This window comes from Eublepharis macularius, chromosome 6 (assembly GCF_028583425.1).
Source record: "Eublepharis macularius isolate TG4126 chromosome 6, MPM_Emac_v1.0, whole genome shotgun sequence".
NCBI classification, from domain to species: Eukaryota; Metazoa; Chordata; class Lepidosauria; order Squamata; family Eublepharidae; genus Eublepharis; species Eublepharis macularius.
In genome coordinates, this window is record NC_072795.1 from 143,708,269 (window position 1) to 143,725,772 (window position 17,504).

Below are 17,504 nucleotides of genomic sequence, written 5' to 3' on the forward strand. Positions count from 1 at the left end.
GTTCCTAACAGCAGCTTCTCCTTTAGCTCTCAAGTCCCTTTCAGATATCGGCTGTGAGGACTTGCCACATAATGAGACTAATGAGAATGAAATATCTTTGGGAAATTCTTCACTGATATATCAAAAGGACTGCAGAGCTAACGGATCACACCGTAATTTGAATTTTTGAACAGTTACTGAGAAGAATCAAACAATTTGATACCCTTAGTAGCTTCTTTCATGTCTTCCTTCGGAAAATTTCAAGGGAATTGGAGGCCTCACTGATCCTCAAGGGCACAATTAAGAGAGGAAGAACTCTAAAAATGGAAAGGAGAACTGGCCAACAAATGAATTTTTAGACACATTTGATAATGCTAATAATGCTGGTTAGGAGCAGACTTTGTGAATGAATGAATAAAAAGGGCCCTTGTTAAAACAAACAAAGGGCAGCGGCAGTCTCAAAGAGATGTTATCTCTTCTTTGAGTAACCTATTGTGAGTTCATTTTAATTCCACTGATTTATCTGCTGTTGACTGTCTTCCAAGCTACCATCTTATAACAGAGTTTGGCTAGTATTTAAGCATGCCAATATTCCATCTATGTTATTTAAAATGAAGGACTTTCACTCCAGCTATCGAATACTACCTCTTAGGGTTTCCAGAGACATCGTGCCTTGGCTCTGCATCCAGATAGTGTAACAACTACTCAGAGAAAAACAGAACTAAACAGAAATATGCAACATCTGCTTGCTCCTGTGACTGAACTAGTTTGCTCAATCTTTCCCTCTATGTGTCATATTTTTGACTACCAACAAAGCCCAAAAACCTAGTGTATGGTTCCGGTTTGTGAATGATACATTTATCATTTGGAGCCATGGGGAGGAAGAATTGATGGGGTTTTTGAATCATCTCAACAACATCCACCTGAACATACAATTCACAATGGAGAAAGAAATCGAGGGAAAACTCCCATTTCTGGATACCTTGGTCATCCGCAAAGCAAACTTTCAGTTAGGTCACAAGGTCTACAGGAAACTCACTCACACTGATCGGTACTTACACAAAAACTCCAATCACCACCCCCGACAGAAAAGAGGCATAATGAAAACATTAGTGGATCGTGCAAGACGGATATGTGAGCCGCACTTTCTCAATGAGGAAATTAATATTCTAAACCACGCACTTCAGGCAAATGGCTACTCCAGAAATGAAATCCGAAGAGCAATCAAACCCAGGATGAATCAAACAACCAAGGAAAAACAGTCTCCTACAGGAAAAGTGTTTTTGCCATATATCAAAGGAATTACTGATCAGATCGGAAAGCTTATGAAAAAGCATAACCTTCAAGCAGTATTCAGACCCACCCGAAAAATACAACAGATGCTACGATCAGCAAAAGACAGTAGAGACCCCCTCACCTCTGCAGGAGTATACCGTATACCCTGCAGCTGTGGACAAGTTTACATCGGGACCACAAAGCGTAGCATCCAGACAAGAATAAAAGAACATGAAAGACACTGCAGACTTGGACAACCTGAAAAATCAGCAGTGGCTGAACATAGCCTAACTCAAACAGGGCACAGTATCTTATTCCAGGATACCAAAAGACTGGACAACACTTCCAACTACTTTGTCAGACTGCACAGGGAAGCCATTGAAATTCACAAGCATAAGCAAAACTTCAACAGGAAAGAAGAAACCTTAAGAATGAACAGAGCATGGTTTCCAGTTCTGAAAAACACCAGGCTAACAAAACACTCTATACTCGACAATAGCCCGGCAGAGAAGATTAGCACATCAAGTACCAATCCATATGCAAAAGAACCTCCTCAGGATACAGTGAAGCCTCCCGCCATTAGCATTCCACACCCTGGGAAACACTCTTACAGGATGACTCAGCTCAACCCCACCCCTCCTGAGTAGATATAAATGACCTGCCAACATCTTTTCCACGCTGTGACACTGAGAGATCTCTGTCTTTTGGTGCTACACCTCTGAAGATGCCAGCCACAGCTGCTGGCGAAACGTCAGGAACTACAATGCCAAGACCACGGCAATACAGCCCGGAAAACCCACAACAACCATCGTTTTCCAGCCGTGAAAGCCTTCGACAATACAATAAGAGGGTTCCTCATGCTTCTAATCCCAGACTGGCAAGCTTGGAAATAAAAGATGATGTAAATGCTATGGAGGAAGGTTTGTTACCTGCTTTTGGTGCTCTTCCTTCCATGGGTCAGGATGATTTAATAAACTGCCTTCAAAGTCTCCAGGCCCCTCTGGAAAGTATTAGACAGAGATGTGTCATCAATGTGGGTTCTCAGCTAGCTGTTTTACCTTTGAGTGAAATGATAAGAACGATCTCTTCATCATCCATTTTGCCAGCTTCAAATTTAAACTTTTTGTCTACAAATTATTGCCTATGGATAATAAGGAAGCTGTTGTGTCAAACACTCTTCCAATTCATTTTACTTTTGTAGACTTAGTAGTACCATCTAATTCTCTAGTTCCTGTCCTGGGCATAAAGGACCTCTAGGGGAGTATTACTGGCTGAAATAATGAAAAAATGAAATTCTGTCCTCAAGTCATAGCTGACTTATGGCGACCCCTGGAGGGGTTTCCATGGCAAGAGACTAACAGAGGTGGTTTGCCATTGCCTGCCTCCACAACTGTGGTCTTTACTGGAGGTCTCCCATGCAATTGCTAAACAAGGCTGACCCTGCTTAGCTTCTGAGATCTGACGAGATCAGGCTCTCCTGGGTTGTAGATTAAGCGAAACTGAAGTTGCTGCTTAGACGTTCAGGTTTCCACATTATAGAAACCTGAGCTAAGGAGCCTATTTATCTTAACCGGGTTTACTTTTTTTTACAGTAGAGGCCCACTGAAGTTTTTCTAAGGGTCGATCAAAGTCAAGTCTGGCATGTTTGGTCTCAAGACGAGCACTCTGTTGCATTTATTCAGCTTTAGTTGCTACAATTTCCATTATTTTCTCTTTTCATCCTCTCAGTTTACTTCCCCCCTCTAACTTGGTCTAAGGAAATCCTGAGTTGTAGGAATGAATTAGGGGATTTTTTGGGGATAAAATTACAGCTCAGTATCCTGTTATTTCTAGCTGGTGATTTTTATGCCTGTATTGGGACTAGTGATGTGGATCTTTTATCAGCAGGGTAGCTGATTTTCTGAATGAAGTGAGACACCTGATTCTTTATGAGAGAGTTTCAAGAGACTCTAAAACTAATTTGTCCGGCAAATTGTTACTTAAATGTGTGATCAGTTATGGCCTTGTGATCTTTACTAGGGACAGAGAAATAGATCCAGTAGGAGGTGATGCTTGCGAGACCTATAAATGAACTGGTCTAATAGACTACGTCTTGATTTCGTCTGGGTTACTGTCACGGATCCATGATTATGGGGTGGGGGGTCATCTCCTTTTGCAGTTTATTGAATTACTTTCATCAGATTTATTATTACCTTTGGATCTGGACTTAATTTACTTCAAGACTTGAAAATGCTAAGACCATTTAGATTGTCTACTTCATTAACACATAAAGCAATTGATATAATGAACTCAAAGAACTGTAAATTTCTGCAGGATGAATGACTAAACTGTAAAGAAACCTCTAACTCGATAGAAATATTACTGAGAACCTTAGAGCTCTTTAAGACAATCTGTATTCAGTTATCTCCAGCTTAGTGAGTGCAGAGAATATATTAGGAAGATAACAGCAAAACATCATCTTTTAAAATGCACTAATCTATCTTCCACTTATCAGAACTGATTTCATTAAAACTCTTTTTTAAACTTTTGATTAAGTGTAAAAAATGCTTGCTCTGTGTAAGAGGTGGAACATTCTTATTTCAATTACGAACGAGACACATACATTTTGAAATTTGGTTAATAATGGTCTTTCTAGATTATCTACTCTCCCATCAAGGATTCCTCCAGAGATTTGGGAACAGTACTTTTCTTCTGTGTTTGGTAATTCCCCCAAAGGAGATTTTGAGAGAATTCTTTTAAAATCTCCTGCAGCTGATTCTTGGCCTCTGATTTTACTGGAAACTGTTTTTTTTTTTTTAAATTAAGCAAATGCAACCAGGGACAGATTTCATACCAATCGATCTTTTGAAAGCTAACCACAGTGGTAGAGTAAACTGTTGGCCCTGTTTTTACTCAAATAAACGACTCTGGAATAATACCTCCATCATGGAGGCATGCAATAGTTGTTCCTCTCTATAAAAAGGGGCCTAAATCTGATCATGTGAATTACCGTCCAATAAGTTTGTTGTCAACTGTTGGAAAGGTGTATTCAGTTTTCCCCTATTTGAAGATTTTGAACTGTGTTGAAAATGATCACATCCCCCTGGCCTTAGCATTAAATGTCCCCTCTCCTTCTCGATGGTGGGAACATCCGAAAGATGACTCTGGAAGGGTGATAAATAGCATGCCACCCCAGAATCCACTGGTCTAACAAGGCGGCCCGAATGGCAGCTTGTGTTTTGGACTCTCCTATTTTAGAAGTTTGTCCTATTAGCTAGGAGTTTGAACCAGACATCTGAGCTGCTTCAGGAGTATGATAAAATTATGATTCAACTCTCTGAAGTTTTGAGGTCTCAGCCTGAGCAGCAACAGTGAGTAAGAGCGGTATCCACAAGAGGTTGGTTTGATGGGGAATGCTATTGTATGAAGTGTGCTCTGTCTATCATCAGGATAGAGAAGGGGTTTTTTTCAGGGAAAAGAGGTGGTGGAACTCAGTGGGTTGCCCTTGGAGAAAATGGTCACATGGCTGGTGGCCCCGCCCCCATCTCCAGACAGAGGGGAGTTTAGATTGCCCTCCGCGCCACCAAGCGGCACAGAGGGCAATCTAAGCTCCCCTCTGTCTGGAGATCAGGGGGCGGGGCCACCAGCCATGTGACCATTTTCAATAGGTTCCAGAACTCCGTTCCACTGCGTTCCCCGCTGAAAAAAAGCCCTGAGTACAGGGAATTGAACCTAGAGTATTTCCTGAAGGAGTACTTTGAACTTAAAACTGAATTACACCAATTATACAAAGATAAGCAAAAAGCCTTTATGCAGAAATGTTGGGAACCCCTCCTCCAAGCCACAATATATAATGATACGAGGAAATTTGGGGAATTGATCTCAAACTCTATGAGCAGGAATGGTTCTGTAAACATTCAATAACAGTAAACGTCTGGTATCATGAATATTTATTGAAGATCTTTCAGGTGAATAGAGTTAACATCGTAGAAGAATTGTGTTGAATCAGAATCCATTTTGAATCCTGAATGGTAAATCCTGAATTTTGAATCGTGCTTCCCCTGGTATCACAACAGGCATGCTGATTTGCTTCTGGTAAAAACCAAAGAGTTTTGGTAAATTCTGGAGCATCTAATGATATCACTTCTGGGTATTATCAGAAGGGCCATCAGTGTGCCCTCCTGTGGCCTGCAAGCCAGGGCATGCCAGGGCCCGCCCACCCCCCAGTTTCTCCCAGGGGTTGCCAGCTGCAGCCTGGTGACCCTAGACAGGGCAGACAGGACAAACTAATGACAGTGCAGTGGAGTTACTGGTGCAGCTGCCTAGAATGGCTCCTTTGCTAACAGTGAACAGTCAGCCTGTACTCAGGGGAATTCACTTGCATGACCAGATGAGCTCCCTTCAGTGTTCCGCCCGTGATGCTCTCGGTCTCGCACCTCTGGCTGGTTCCCTCCCACCCTCTTATCTGTCTCGGAACTTGCAGTGTCCTCCGGACAGTACTTCCCCAAAGAAAAGTTTTCTTTGCTTCTAACTAGCTTCTAACTAGGCTGAAAAGCCGTACCCAATGTTTGAAATAGGCCAAGAAACAGATGAGATGTAGTCAGTTTCTTGACAAGCTTCTCTGAGGGAATTGCCTCTTTTTGTAGAATCCAAGAAGGCGCCATGCCTTGCAGTTGTTTTACACGCTGCTGGTTTTCAAACAGTGTCCCAGGGGTTCCTTAGCCACTTATTAAGGGGCTGCCCAGTGAAAAGATCTATCAGAGCCAGTTCCAGGTTTGGGGGCATTTGGGCAGAGAGTGCTCAGGGACCTTCCTATGCCCACTTCTAGGTTCCCCTTCTTGTACTCCCACCTAAGTGCCCCCACCTGCCTATATGACTTCTTCTGCCCACTCACAAGCTCCCCCCTCCACCTGCAGTCCCAGCTGGCTGCAGGCCCTTCCCCAATGGTGTGGATGAAGCTAGGGGTGCCCCACCCACACGTCCTTCTCCCGCAGGGCTAGGCAGTGTATTGCGGCTGGAAGCAAAGGGGACAAAGCACTCACAAGCAGGCTGTGGAAGGGTGTCGGTGGGCCTTAGCCCGGTCAGCTGCCCCACCCCACCATGTGCTGACATCAGCCCTGAGATTTGTTGTGGTGGAATATTGGAAGTGTTCCCCTGAAAGACGTCCATCAGTTAGCTCAGGGTAGTGATCGTTTAGCCCTCATCTGGATCTTCTTTGGGAATGTTCAGAGTGATGTGTGTGTGTGCGTGCACATGTGCGTTCTCAGTCCACGCATAGCGACCGTGCCCACTCCGAAGTGCGCACCTTAGAATGGTGCTGCAAGAGCCTCTTCATTATCCAGGGGTTCCATGGGACGCACGTGCAATTTCTTGACATCAGAGAAGCCTGCGCAGAGTGGACATCTAAAACGTCCCTGGCATGTGTAAAATTTCCCACAAACCTTTTAAAATTTGGGGCCATTGCACTAAGCATAGAATGCAATGTATGATTAAACTGGGCGCAATCCACTTGGCTATACCAGAACAGTGTCCCTTATAATCTCCCGTCACTCGTGATGCTTCAATTCCACATCTAAGTCTCCTGGAAAGTTCAGTTCTTTAGTTAATGTCGTATTTGTGGCTTTGAAGAAATGCTCCTTCCTGACAGCTCTGCAATTATCTTGTGACAATGGTGCTGTAGTGTGTAGTTGTTCAATAGTTAACATGCATATAAATAATAATGTGGCATTTGAGCTTTGTGAAATGAATTGTTGTTGAAGTTCTTGGACGACTTCAATAATCAGGAGTTTTCTTTTATTTACCAATCTCTAAAAGCCAGAGATAAAATGGAATGTGTGTGTATTAGGCTTCCCAGGTACCTGTTGGTGGCAGGCAATCTCTTGGGGGTTTGCCTCATTGCCTACCGATTGTTGACAATCGATGGGAGGTGGTGGTGAGCCCCCCAGCAGTCCCCCCCCCAGCAGGCAACCCAGGGAAGTGCACACTGAGCATGCTCTTGGTGGGGCATGACGACGTCACTTCCTGAAGTGACATCATCCTGCCGGCCGTGCCTGTACTCCCGTGCTTCGCTAGGGCCAATGTTGGCAAAACACAGGAGCAGACCTGTGGCCGGCGTGATGACATCACTTTCCAGAAGTGACATCACCGTGCAAACACCAGGAACACATTTGCTTGGTGTGCACTTGAAAAGAAACATAAATGAAGCATGAAGTAAGTGCCAGGTCCCCCCCCCCCAGCCGCCTCCCGCCAGGAGGGTGTAGAGACCTGGCAACCTGTGTGTGTTTGTGAGAGAGAGACAGACAGACAGACAGACAGACACAGAGAGTGAGTGAAAGGCAAACCGCATTCAAGGCAGGAATCCAAGAAGATTCAATCTGAAAGGCTCAATGTAGGGACTGTGGCAGACTCAATTTCCCTTTCTTTGTGATTTTTCATTGCAAAACCAAGTCAGGGCCCTCCTAAACTGAGCTGGGCCTTCTAAGCCCATGCTCAAAGTCAGTGAGCTTAGAAGGATGTGATTCTGCTTCGAACTGCTCTGCTGCTTGCCTAGACCAGCCTTCCTTGAAGGAATGGTTTCCACGTGGACTTGTCCCCCCCTCCCCCCACCCCACCATCCTCAGTCTTCTCCCCCAACCCAGAGTTGGCCACCCTCCTGCTCAGTCGGAATATTTGCTCTTGAGTACGTGGAAGGGATTCGTGATTTCAGTTTCTTTTGATTTTTTAAATTAAAATACAATACATCATCAGAACCAGTGTACAGAGAAAACAAACAACACACCCAGTTCTCAAATTAATATCAAATGAAGGAAGAGATTGTACACAGTTCTCATTCCTTTCTTATCCATACATTTCAACAGCTGAAGTGTTTTTTTTTTAAATGCAGCCAATTATTGCCATTTTTTGTCATTTAAAATATTCTTCCGATTTTGGATTGGTGTTAGTTTGATTATTGGTAACAGCTTCACGTTATCCATGCATTGTACATAACAGCACAAAAGAAACAGCCAAACTTTTCCTCTGCCACAGCAAGCGATGCCACTCTTAGAAAATATTAACAGTGAACACGTGAGGAACTCTTTGGAAAATGTCGTTCTGGGCACCTCTGCTGAACGAAGCCCACAAAGCAGCGCTAAGCTGCGGAGAATGAGCAGCCATGTGGGTGCCCTCGGCTGTCCTACGGGAGCAGTGGCTGACAGCAGGGTTGCCAGCCTCCAGGTGGTGGCTGGAGATCTCCCGGAACTACAACTGATCTCCAGGCCACAGAGATCAGTCCCCCCGGAGAAGATGGCTGCTTTGAAGGGAGACCTCTATGGCAATATACCCCACTGAGGTCCCTCTCCTCCCCTAACCCCACCCGCTCCAGGCACCACTCCTCAAATCTCCAGGACTTTTCCAACCTAGAACTGGCAACCCCAGCTGACAGGCAGCCAGATAAAAACAGGCATGAGATGTGAATGATGCCTGTAAGCCGGGTGGCTCTCATCTCACCCCTCCCTCCCCACATAACCGCCTTACTAGGAGCGCATGTGGCAGCAGGCCACTAACTGGCAAACGGTAACGCTGTGCCTGTTTCATCCTCCCCCCCCCCCAAAGCCCTGAAGCTTAAAGGGTTTCTCACCCCTCCCACTCTCAGTACGTTTCAAGGGGGGCTTGTTGTCCCTCTCTTGCTGTCAAAATCTCAGCGACAGCCTGTGTAGTGTAGTGGCTAGAGTGGTGGACTAGGTTCTGGGCTCTGCTGGGTGGTGCTGGCCCAGTCACACTCTCTCAGCCTAACCTACCTCACAAGGTTGTTGTGAGGATAAAATAGAGGAGAGGGGAATTACGTAAGCCACCTTGGGACCCCGTTGGGGAGAAATTGGGGTGAGGATGCTTCCATAGAGGGATTTTCCCACTGATGGCAGTTGCCCCTCCGTGAGGGTGGAAGGACTCCTTGGGGCCCAGTCTGATTATTTTGCTTGTGTGCAGCTTCACCAGTGGCTTTTCACTAGTCAAAAATGTGCAGGAGAATTTACTCAACCCAGATTCAGTCGATGGTATTGGAACAGGTATAGGGTCTTCAGGTATATCTGTACCTCTTTTCTCCAGGGAAATTAGACTTATACTGGGGGAAGTTGGTCTAGCTTGCCTCCAAGGTGAATCATTGATTAGTTTTCAGGGTACACATAAAGGGATTATAATGTGCCTTTTTATTGACAATGCTGTTGGTATCTTTAATGATTAGGTAGCCATTATGGATAATACCTGGAGCAAAAGGCTCCTAGTGGCTAACAATATGACTCGATGGCACCATTTTTTTCCTTCTCTCTGAAGGGCAGCACTGATCTTGTTCTGGCCACCTGCATGTGGAAAGCATTCATTATATATGTTAGAAACATAGGCTGTGTTAATGAAACTTGTGGGGAAAAGGTACTCCAAGAAACAATGATCCATGATATATACACAAAGAGGAATTTGCATCAAATCCTTATGGAATTTCCTGTGTTGCTTAAATGCTCTTTGATGGTGCCCCGTTGGGTCCTTGTGAGCTGCCCTTCTGCAGGCAGGTACAGAAGCTGCAGAGAAGCCTGTGACTGCAGAGGTCTTAATTATATAACTATTGTATAGACAGAAACTGCCAGAACTGTTTTGTATATATGCGGTAGTATGTACTGTATGCTAGCTTGGGACTATTTTCCAGCAAAGTTTTTTTCTTTTTTGTTAACAGTATGCTTGCTCATTTTGTTTGTTTTGTCTTTCTACAGGCTGTCGAAACCAATCTGGCATCAAAGGACAGTCACTGGGTCTATGTGAATGAGGTAAGAGAACGATAACTTGTGCACTGGACTTTATGCTTGCCTGTTTTTTCTTTCCTACATTTTTCTGTTATTTGACAATGATATTTAGCGTCCACTTTGCCACTGAGACTGAAAGATTTTTCAGAGGTGTGTTAGAACCATAATTTTTCGTGGTGCTGTACCCATTTCTTTTGTCTCATTGTAGTTTCCTTTTACTCCTCCCACACACAATACTATATGGGGTTAGACTAGATTATCCTGGAGATCCCTTCCAACCCTATGCTTCTGTGATTCTCTACGGAGTACACACAGGCATATGGTGCGGAGGGTTACTAGCGGTTCTGCAGCGAGGCAGCAAACTAGCCTTTGCTCAGATGTGTTGAGGAACTTTCCCAAGCTTGGTCCTGGTGGACTAGTAGAGGTACTGGCCACTTTCCTTATTCGCAAGACTTGAAAGTTTACCTGTTACCACAGCATAAAGGGGTTCATGTGTTTGCGTGCATTCACACATGCATGTTAAGGGATCTTTTCAGCTACGGATATGCAAGTATACCCATGCAGAATACTTAGAAGAAATAAGAGCAAGTTCTAAAATTCAAGATTAAGTTTGTCAGCTGCACAAAGTAAGAAAATGTTAGAGCAGGAAAAATATTTTGGGCCCTGATTGTTCACAGCAAAGAAATGACCCATATATTTTGATTAGGAATACTTGAAAGCCCATTTTGGTTCATCTCCTGTTTCCTGGTAAAAAATGAAACATTTTTCAATTATTGGTTTGACCATTTGTGACCTGTTTGAGGCTGTTTGACATGTTTCTTTACTGTATTTGTTCCTAACGATACAATATAGTGCAATTAGCTTTTTTTGCAACCATGGACACTGCTTTCATTGCTGTGCTAAGAGAAGGACTTTTTAAAAGAATGGTAATTTCAATTGCAGAAGTGGGCACTAACATTCTAAAATCTGTTGCTACAGTATCTGAATACCCTGCTTTCATGTTTAAAAAGTTAAGCATATAGTCCTTTTTCATCTCAAGTTATAAGAGAAATGTTCTGTCTGCACTTTCCCTCTTTTAGCTCCGCAATGAAAATGGCTAAATATTTACTTTTAAAAAAATGAAAGCTGGGAATGCAGAGATCAGGGCAATAGATTGTTAGAATATTAGTTCTCAATAGCAATTACTCATTTAAAAAAAACCCTCAAAAAGTCCTCAAATGGCATAGCAGTGGAAAATGCAGGGGAAATGCTGGGTCACTGTGTGGATGCAGACATTGATCATTAAATCATTTATATATTGTATATATAAATGCCCTGTTTTTTTAAAAAAAAAAACAACCCTACCCTTTGGTGTTTACAGTCCTTAGATCATGACAATCAGAGTGGGCGATCAGCTCACATCTGGTAATCATATTCAAATGCAGTAAGTTTGACAGTTGAACACATTTGACACAACATTTGAGGAATCCTTAATTTTAATTTACAATAGCCAGTTTTCTTGGAGCCAGCTCAGACCGTGAAAGTATGTAACACAAATAATAGAGAACAGTCACCCCGTATGCATGGATGTATTCAATGTCTCTGAACATTCTAAGGAATAGAAAGATGACAAGGAAATACTGAATATGGACACATGATGGGTTAACAGTAGACATGGGCATGAACCGGGGGAAAAACAAATTGCAAGGTCTGAGGTTCATTCAGTTTCACGAACCATGACATTTAACGAACTTCAGCTGGTTCACAAACCGGTTCATGGTCCGTGGTCCGTGGGGGCCCAGAATGACCCCCTTCATGCTCAGAGAGCCCAAACTTGCAGGGAGTTTTCAGCAGGCTCTCCTCCAGCCACCCTCCAAGTTTGGTGAAGATTGCAATATAGATCTCCAAGTTATAGCCCCCCAAAGCCGCCCTCCCAGAAAAGTCCCATACAGTACAATTGGAGCCATCAATGCCAATTGACTTATGGCTCCATTTCAAGTGATGGACCACCAGACGTGGGTGATGTCAGTGCCCCCCCTTCGTGCAGGCTTGGGGAGGCAGTCAGCTGGCCGCCTTCCTTCTCGGGAGTGGGGGGTTTGGCTGCCAGTCAGTGGCACCCCCCCCCATGCCTGCCTGCATGCCCCAACAGGTGGCCACCGCATCCGGGATGTGGGTGATGTTGGTGGCCGCCCACTCCATGCAGGTTTGGGGAGGTGGTCAGCCCACTGCCTCCCTTCTCGGGGCCAGGGGGTTTGGCCGACAGCTGGCGGCATCCCCCCCCGTGCCCACCCACATGCCCGTCCACCTGCACATCCGGAACAGTGGATTCCTAACAGATCTTGCCTAACCAACCTCGTTTCCTTCTTTGATCGAGTGACCAGCTTACTGGATCGTGGGAACTCTGTTGACATGATTTATCTGGATTTCAGTAAAGCTTTTGATAAGGACCCCCATGACATTCTGATGGGCAAACTGGAAGACTGTGGAGTAGACTATAGGACAGTTCGGTGGATAGGGAACTGGTTGGAGGACCGCACTCAAAGAGTGGTGGTCAATGGCGTTTCATCAGATTGGAGGGAGGTGTCCAGTGGGGTGCCGCAGGGCTTGGTTTTGGGCCTGGTACTTTCCAATATTTTTATCAATGATCTGGATGAAGGAGTGGAAGGGCTGCTCATTAAATTTGCTGATGATACCAAATTGGGAGCAGTAGCAAACACCCAAGAAGATAGAATTAAAATTCAACAAGACCTGAATACTCTGGAGAAGTGGGCAGCTGTGAATAGGATGCAATTCAACAAAGACAAGTGCACAGTATTACATCTGGGCCACAAAAATGGGAAGCACAAATACTGGATGGGGGATACACTTCTGGGCAGTAGTATATGTGAAAGGGATCTTGGGGTAAGAATGGACTGTAAACTGAATATGAGCAGTCAGTGTGATGCGGTGGCAAAAAAGGCTAATTAAATCTTGGGTTGTATCAAAGGGGCCATAGCGTCGAAATCGCAGGAGGTTATAGCCCCTCTCTATACTGCCTTGGTCAGGCCACACCTGGAGTATTGTGTGCAGTTCTGGAGGCCTCACTTCAAAAAGGATGTGGACAAAGTCGAGAGGGTGCAGAGGAGAGCGACGAGGATGATCAGGGGTCTGGAGACTGAGCCCTACGAGGAAAGGCTGAGGGCCTTGGAAATGTTTAGTTTGGAGGAGAGGAGGTTGAGGGGGGACATGATTGCTCTCTTTAAATATTTGAAAGGCTGTCATTTGGAGGAGGGCAAAGAGCTGTTCCAGTTGGCAGCAGAGGGTAGGACGCGAAGCAATGGGCTAAAACTACATGCACAAAGGTACCGGCTGGATATTAGGAAGAAGTTTTTCACGGTCAGAGTAGTTCAAAAGTGGAATCAGCTGCCTAGGGAGGTGGTGAGCTCCCCTTCACTGGCAGTTTTCAAGAAGAGGCTGGATGAATACTTGTCAGAGATGCTTTAGGCTGATCCTGCACTGGGCAGGGGGTTGGACTAGATGGTCTGTATGGCCCCTTCCAACTCTATGATTCTATGATTGTCAGCAGCTGGTACATGGGTTTTGTTGGTGGCTGCCCCCTCAGTGTGGGCTCAGGGAGGCATTCAGCCAACTGCCTCCCTTCTCGGGGGTGGGGTGTTTGGCCACCAGCTGGTGGCACCCCCCTGTGCCTGCCCGCATACCACAATGGGCAGCCACCACGTCCAGACAATGGGTTTTGTCCGTGGCCGCCCCCTCCATGCAGGACCATGGAGGGCAATCCTCCATGGGTTTCCTGTGAGGAAATGAATGAAAGAATGATGTAAGATGTTTTTAGACCCCACTGCAATTCTGCCAGTGCAGAACTATACTTATCCCCATGCCAGGGAAGAACAGTACCCATCTCCCGGATATGGGGGCATCGACAGATAACTTTCCCTGTTTGGACAGAGAAATGTTAGTCCCACTCACGGGGCGGGAACCAACAAAAGCCCTCCACACCTTTCCGGGTGGATTGACGGATGCCTCCACCATAACTCATGGGCCAGCCATGGCAGGCAGCAGGAGTGAGTGGAGGACCATGTCACATGCCAGGGGATTGTGGCCCACTACTTACACATGGGGTCTGTGAAGGATGCAGCCGCCGACAAAACCCATGGTCTGGTCATGGAGGGCAGGTGGCACTGGCGCAACCCCTTCCTCCAGGTGGGGAGAGTGAGTGATGGACCTGGGGCCAGGCTGGACAGGTTCACAAAATAAGGGCCCCACACAGAGTCCAACAGGGACCTACAGAACCCACCTTCTGGATGTGACAACACTGATGGACCCCCTGCCTTGAGTCGAGGAGGGGAACATGGAGCAAAGCTGAACTATGCTCATGCCCCCTGCCAGGGAGGGACCAGAACCCACCTCCCAGACATGGCGGCAGGAACAGGGACCTACTGAACCAACCTTCTGGGGAAGGGAAGAGAAGGGATGGATGGATGGATGCCTCCCCCTTTGGGGGAGGATTTTCTAAATGCCCGGGGGGGGCATCTCCCTCACCCCAGGAAGTGCATGGAAGGGACGGAAGGACAGATCGATGGACATCTCCCCCATAACCCATGGCCTGGCTGTGGCAGACTCTTCTGTGGCCTGAGTGAGAGCAGCTGCTGAAACACCCTGGGGGGAGTGGCCACCGACAAAACCCATGGTCCAGCCATGGAGGGCAGCAGGAGTGACTGGTACAACAACACAGAACATGCTCGAAACAGCATCAGGCCCCCACCACCACCCTAGAAGATGTGGCCTCCAACAAAACCCATAGTCTGGCCATGGTGGCAGTGATGGATGCCCTCCCCAAACCAACCTGCCGGGGCAGGATTCAGCATCAGGATGGGGGGAATCCTAAATGTTGTGTGCAGCAGCACAACCTATGGGCTGGCCATGGCGGTGGGAGAGGGCCATTCTAAGTCCCATGGATAGGGCGCCCTCCCACCATCCTAGACAACTTCATGTGCAAACCGTCCCTCATGCTGAGGAATGGCTGCCACCAACATAACCCATGGGCCCCAGGCCTACTGCTAGACTCTTTGGCCTAGCTTAATGTGTTCCTCGGCAGAAGGCTCACAGCAGTCCTGTGTATTTTGTTTGTTTCTTAATTCTTGTTTCTCTGAGCACCTGTCCGCCTTGGGAAGGTGTGTGGGTGGAAAGTTAGGGGCCTTTTCTCTTGCCAGAGGAAGAGCAGCTGCTAAAAACCCCCATTGGGGAGTGAATGATGGGCTTAGTCCCACGCATGGGGGCCATGAAGGATGCGGCCACCGACAAAATCCACCTGCCAGCTGTGGCGGGCTGCTTTGTGGGCAGACAAGGAGCACCTGCTGAAAAACCCCCAGGGGGGGAGTGGCTCCAAGAAAACCCATAGTCCGGCTGTGGAGAACCGTGTCCCATGCTGGGGGGATCATTGGCTTTTCATGCATGGGAGCCATGAAGGATGCAGTCGCCGACAAAACCCATGGTCTGGCCGTAGGGGCAAGGACGGAACGCCTTCCCCCTAGTGCAGAGAAGACCACAGGTTCCATGGATCAGGGGCCCTCCCACTGTCTTGAACAATTTCTCCAGGGTCGGGGACAGAGGGTGGCGCTCGGGGGAGATCTATCGCCCCGTCACCCTTTGGTGTGCGGGGTTCCCCAAGAGGCAATACTCTCCCCGATGTTATTTAACATCTATATGCGCCCCCTCGCCCAGTTGGTGCGGAGGTTTGGGCTGGGTTGTCATCAATACGCGGATGACACCCAACTTTTTCTGTTGATGGATGGCCGGCCAGACACGGCCCCAGACAATCTGGCCAGAGCTTTGGAGGCTGTGCCGGCATGGTTGAAACAGAGCAGGCTGAAATTGAACCCAGTGAAGACGGAGGTCCTGAAGCTGGGACGGGGGCTGCCAGATGTTGGGATCCAGCTCCCTGCCCTGGATGGGACACCACTGGCAACTTTGCCAGTGGTAAAGAGTCTGGGTGTGCTTTTGGATGCCTCTCTATCGATGGAGGCCCAGGTCACGGCGGTTGCCAAGTCTGCATTTTCCCATCTTCGTCAGATCAGGCAACTTGCCCCCTACCTGACGCCCCAGGACCTGGCTACAGTGATCCATGCAACGGTCACCTCCAGGCTAGATTACTGTAACTCACTCTACGCTGGGCTACCCCTGGGCCTGATCCGGAAACTACAACTGGTCCAGAATGCAGCGGCATGGGTCCTGACTGGTATACCTTACCAGTCACACATCACACCTGTCCTGCGCCAGCTGCACTGGCTTCCGGTTGAATTCTGAATCAGGTTCAAGGTGTTGGTTCTTACCTTTAAAGCCCTGAGTGGGTTGGGACCGGCATATCTTTGGGACCGCCTCTCCCTGTACGTTCCCCGGAGATCGCTTCGATCAGCAAATAAATATTTACTTGTGGTCCCCGGCCCTAAGGAAGCCCGCCTCGCTTCAACCAGGGCCAGGGCCTTTTCAGTCCTGGCCCCAGCTTGGTGGAACGCTCTGTCAATGGAAACCCGGGCCCAGCGGGACATATTATTGTTCCGCCGGGCCTGTAAGACAGAGCTGTTCTGCCAGGCGTTTGGTGATTGAAGGGGGCGGTGCCATGTCGGCCTCCCACCTTTGGGGTGGGGAAGGTTCTCCCCACCACTGCACCTTGTTAATTTGTTTTATTATTTGTATATTGATTTTAGTTTTTGTTTTTATCAATTTTAACTGTTCACCGCCCAGAGCCCCTGGGGATGGGTGGTATATAAATTGAATAAATAAATAAATAAATAAACAAATAAACAAACAAACAAATAAATAAATAAATAAATTGTATGTGCAAAGCCATCCCTTGTGCTGAGGAGGAGCAGTGGTCATGGACATCACCCACCTGCCGGCCGTGGTGGCAATGATGGAAACCATTCCCCCTAGGTCGGGGGGGGGGGAGGGATATACCAGGTACCATGAGAGGGGACCCTCCCACCATCCTGCACAGCTATATGTACAACACTGTCCCTTGTGCTGAGCAATGGCAGCACCAACTGAACTGCTTCCCCCTGGTGCAGAGGAGATAGTAGATCCCATTAGCAACCACTGAAGGATGTGGCCACTGACATCACCCACTTGCCAGCCATGGCGGCACCAACAGAACCCCTTCCCCCCATCAAGGGGTGAGAGACCAAGGCCCATGGATAGGGGCAAGTAGCACCCAGAATGGACAGACACATAAATCCCCCTTGCGTGGGAGCCCTATCCCACTACACACAGACACCTGACCTGAGCAGGCAGGACAGGTGCACAAAATAAAGAGATAGTTGCCCCCACGCATCAGGCCATCACAGGAAAGGCACTGTGTCACACAGGGCTCATTCGGAAGGGTCTGGAAGTACTGCCAGAGTGGGAGACTGAAAAAGGGGACCTGTAGCTAGGGAGATCTGAGGATTACCGGCCATGCTGTGGAGTTGGGCCGGGAAGACAGAGTGAGGAGTGCACTGCGGGCAGGGACAGACCCAAGAGGATGGG

General features: G+C 47.2%; 1 protein-coding gene across 1 annotated transcript in view; it reads left to right on the forward strand.

The window, feature by feature from the left end:
- Positions 1–17,504, forward strand: part of GRID1 (glutamate ionotropic receptor delta type subunit 1) — a 1,143,434-nt gene that overhangs the window by 788,741 nt on the left and 337,189 nt on the right. Inside the window, exon 5 of the mRNA XM_054982944.1 lies at positions 9,975–10,028. Within this exon, the coding sequence (XP_054838919.1) occupies positions 9,975–10,028 (54 nt within the window). The remainder of the gene's footprint in view (positions 1–9,974; positions 10,029–17,504) is intronic.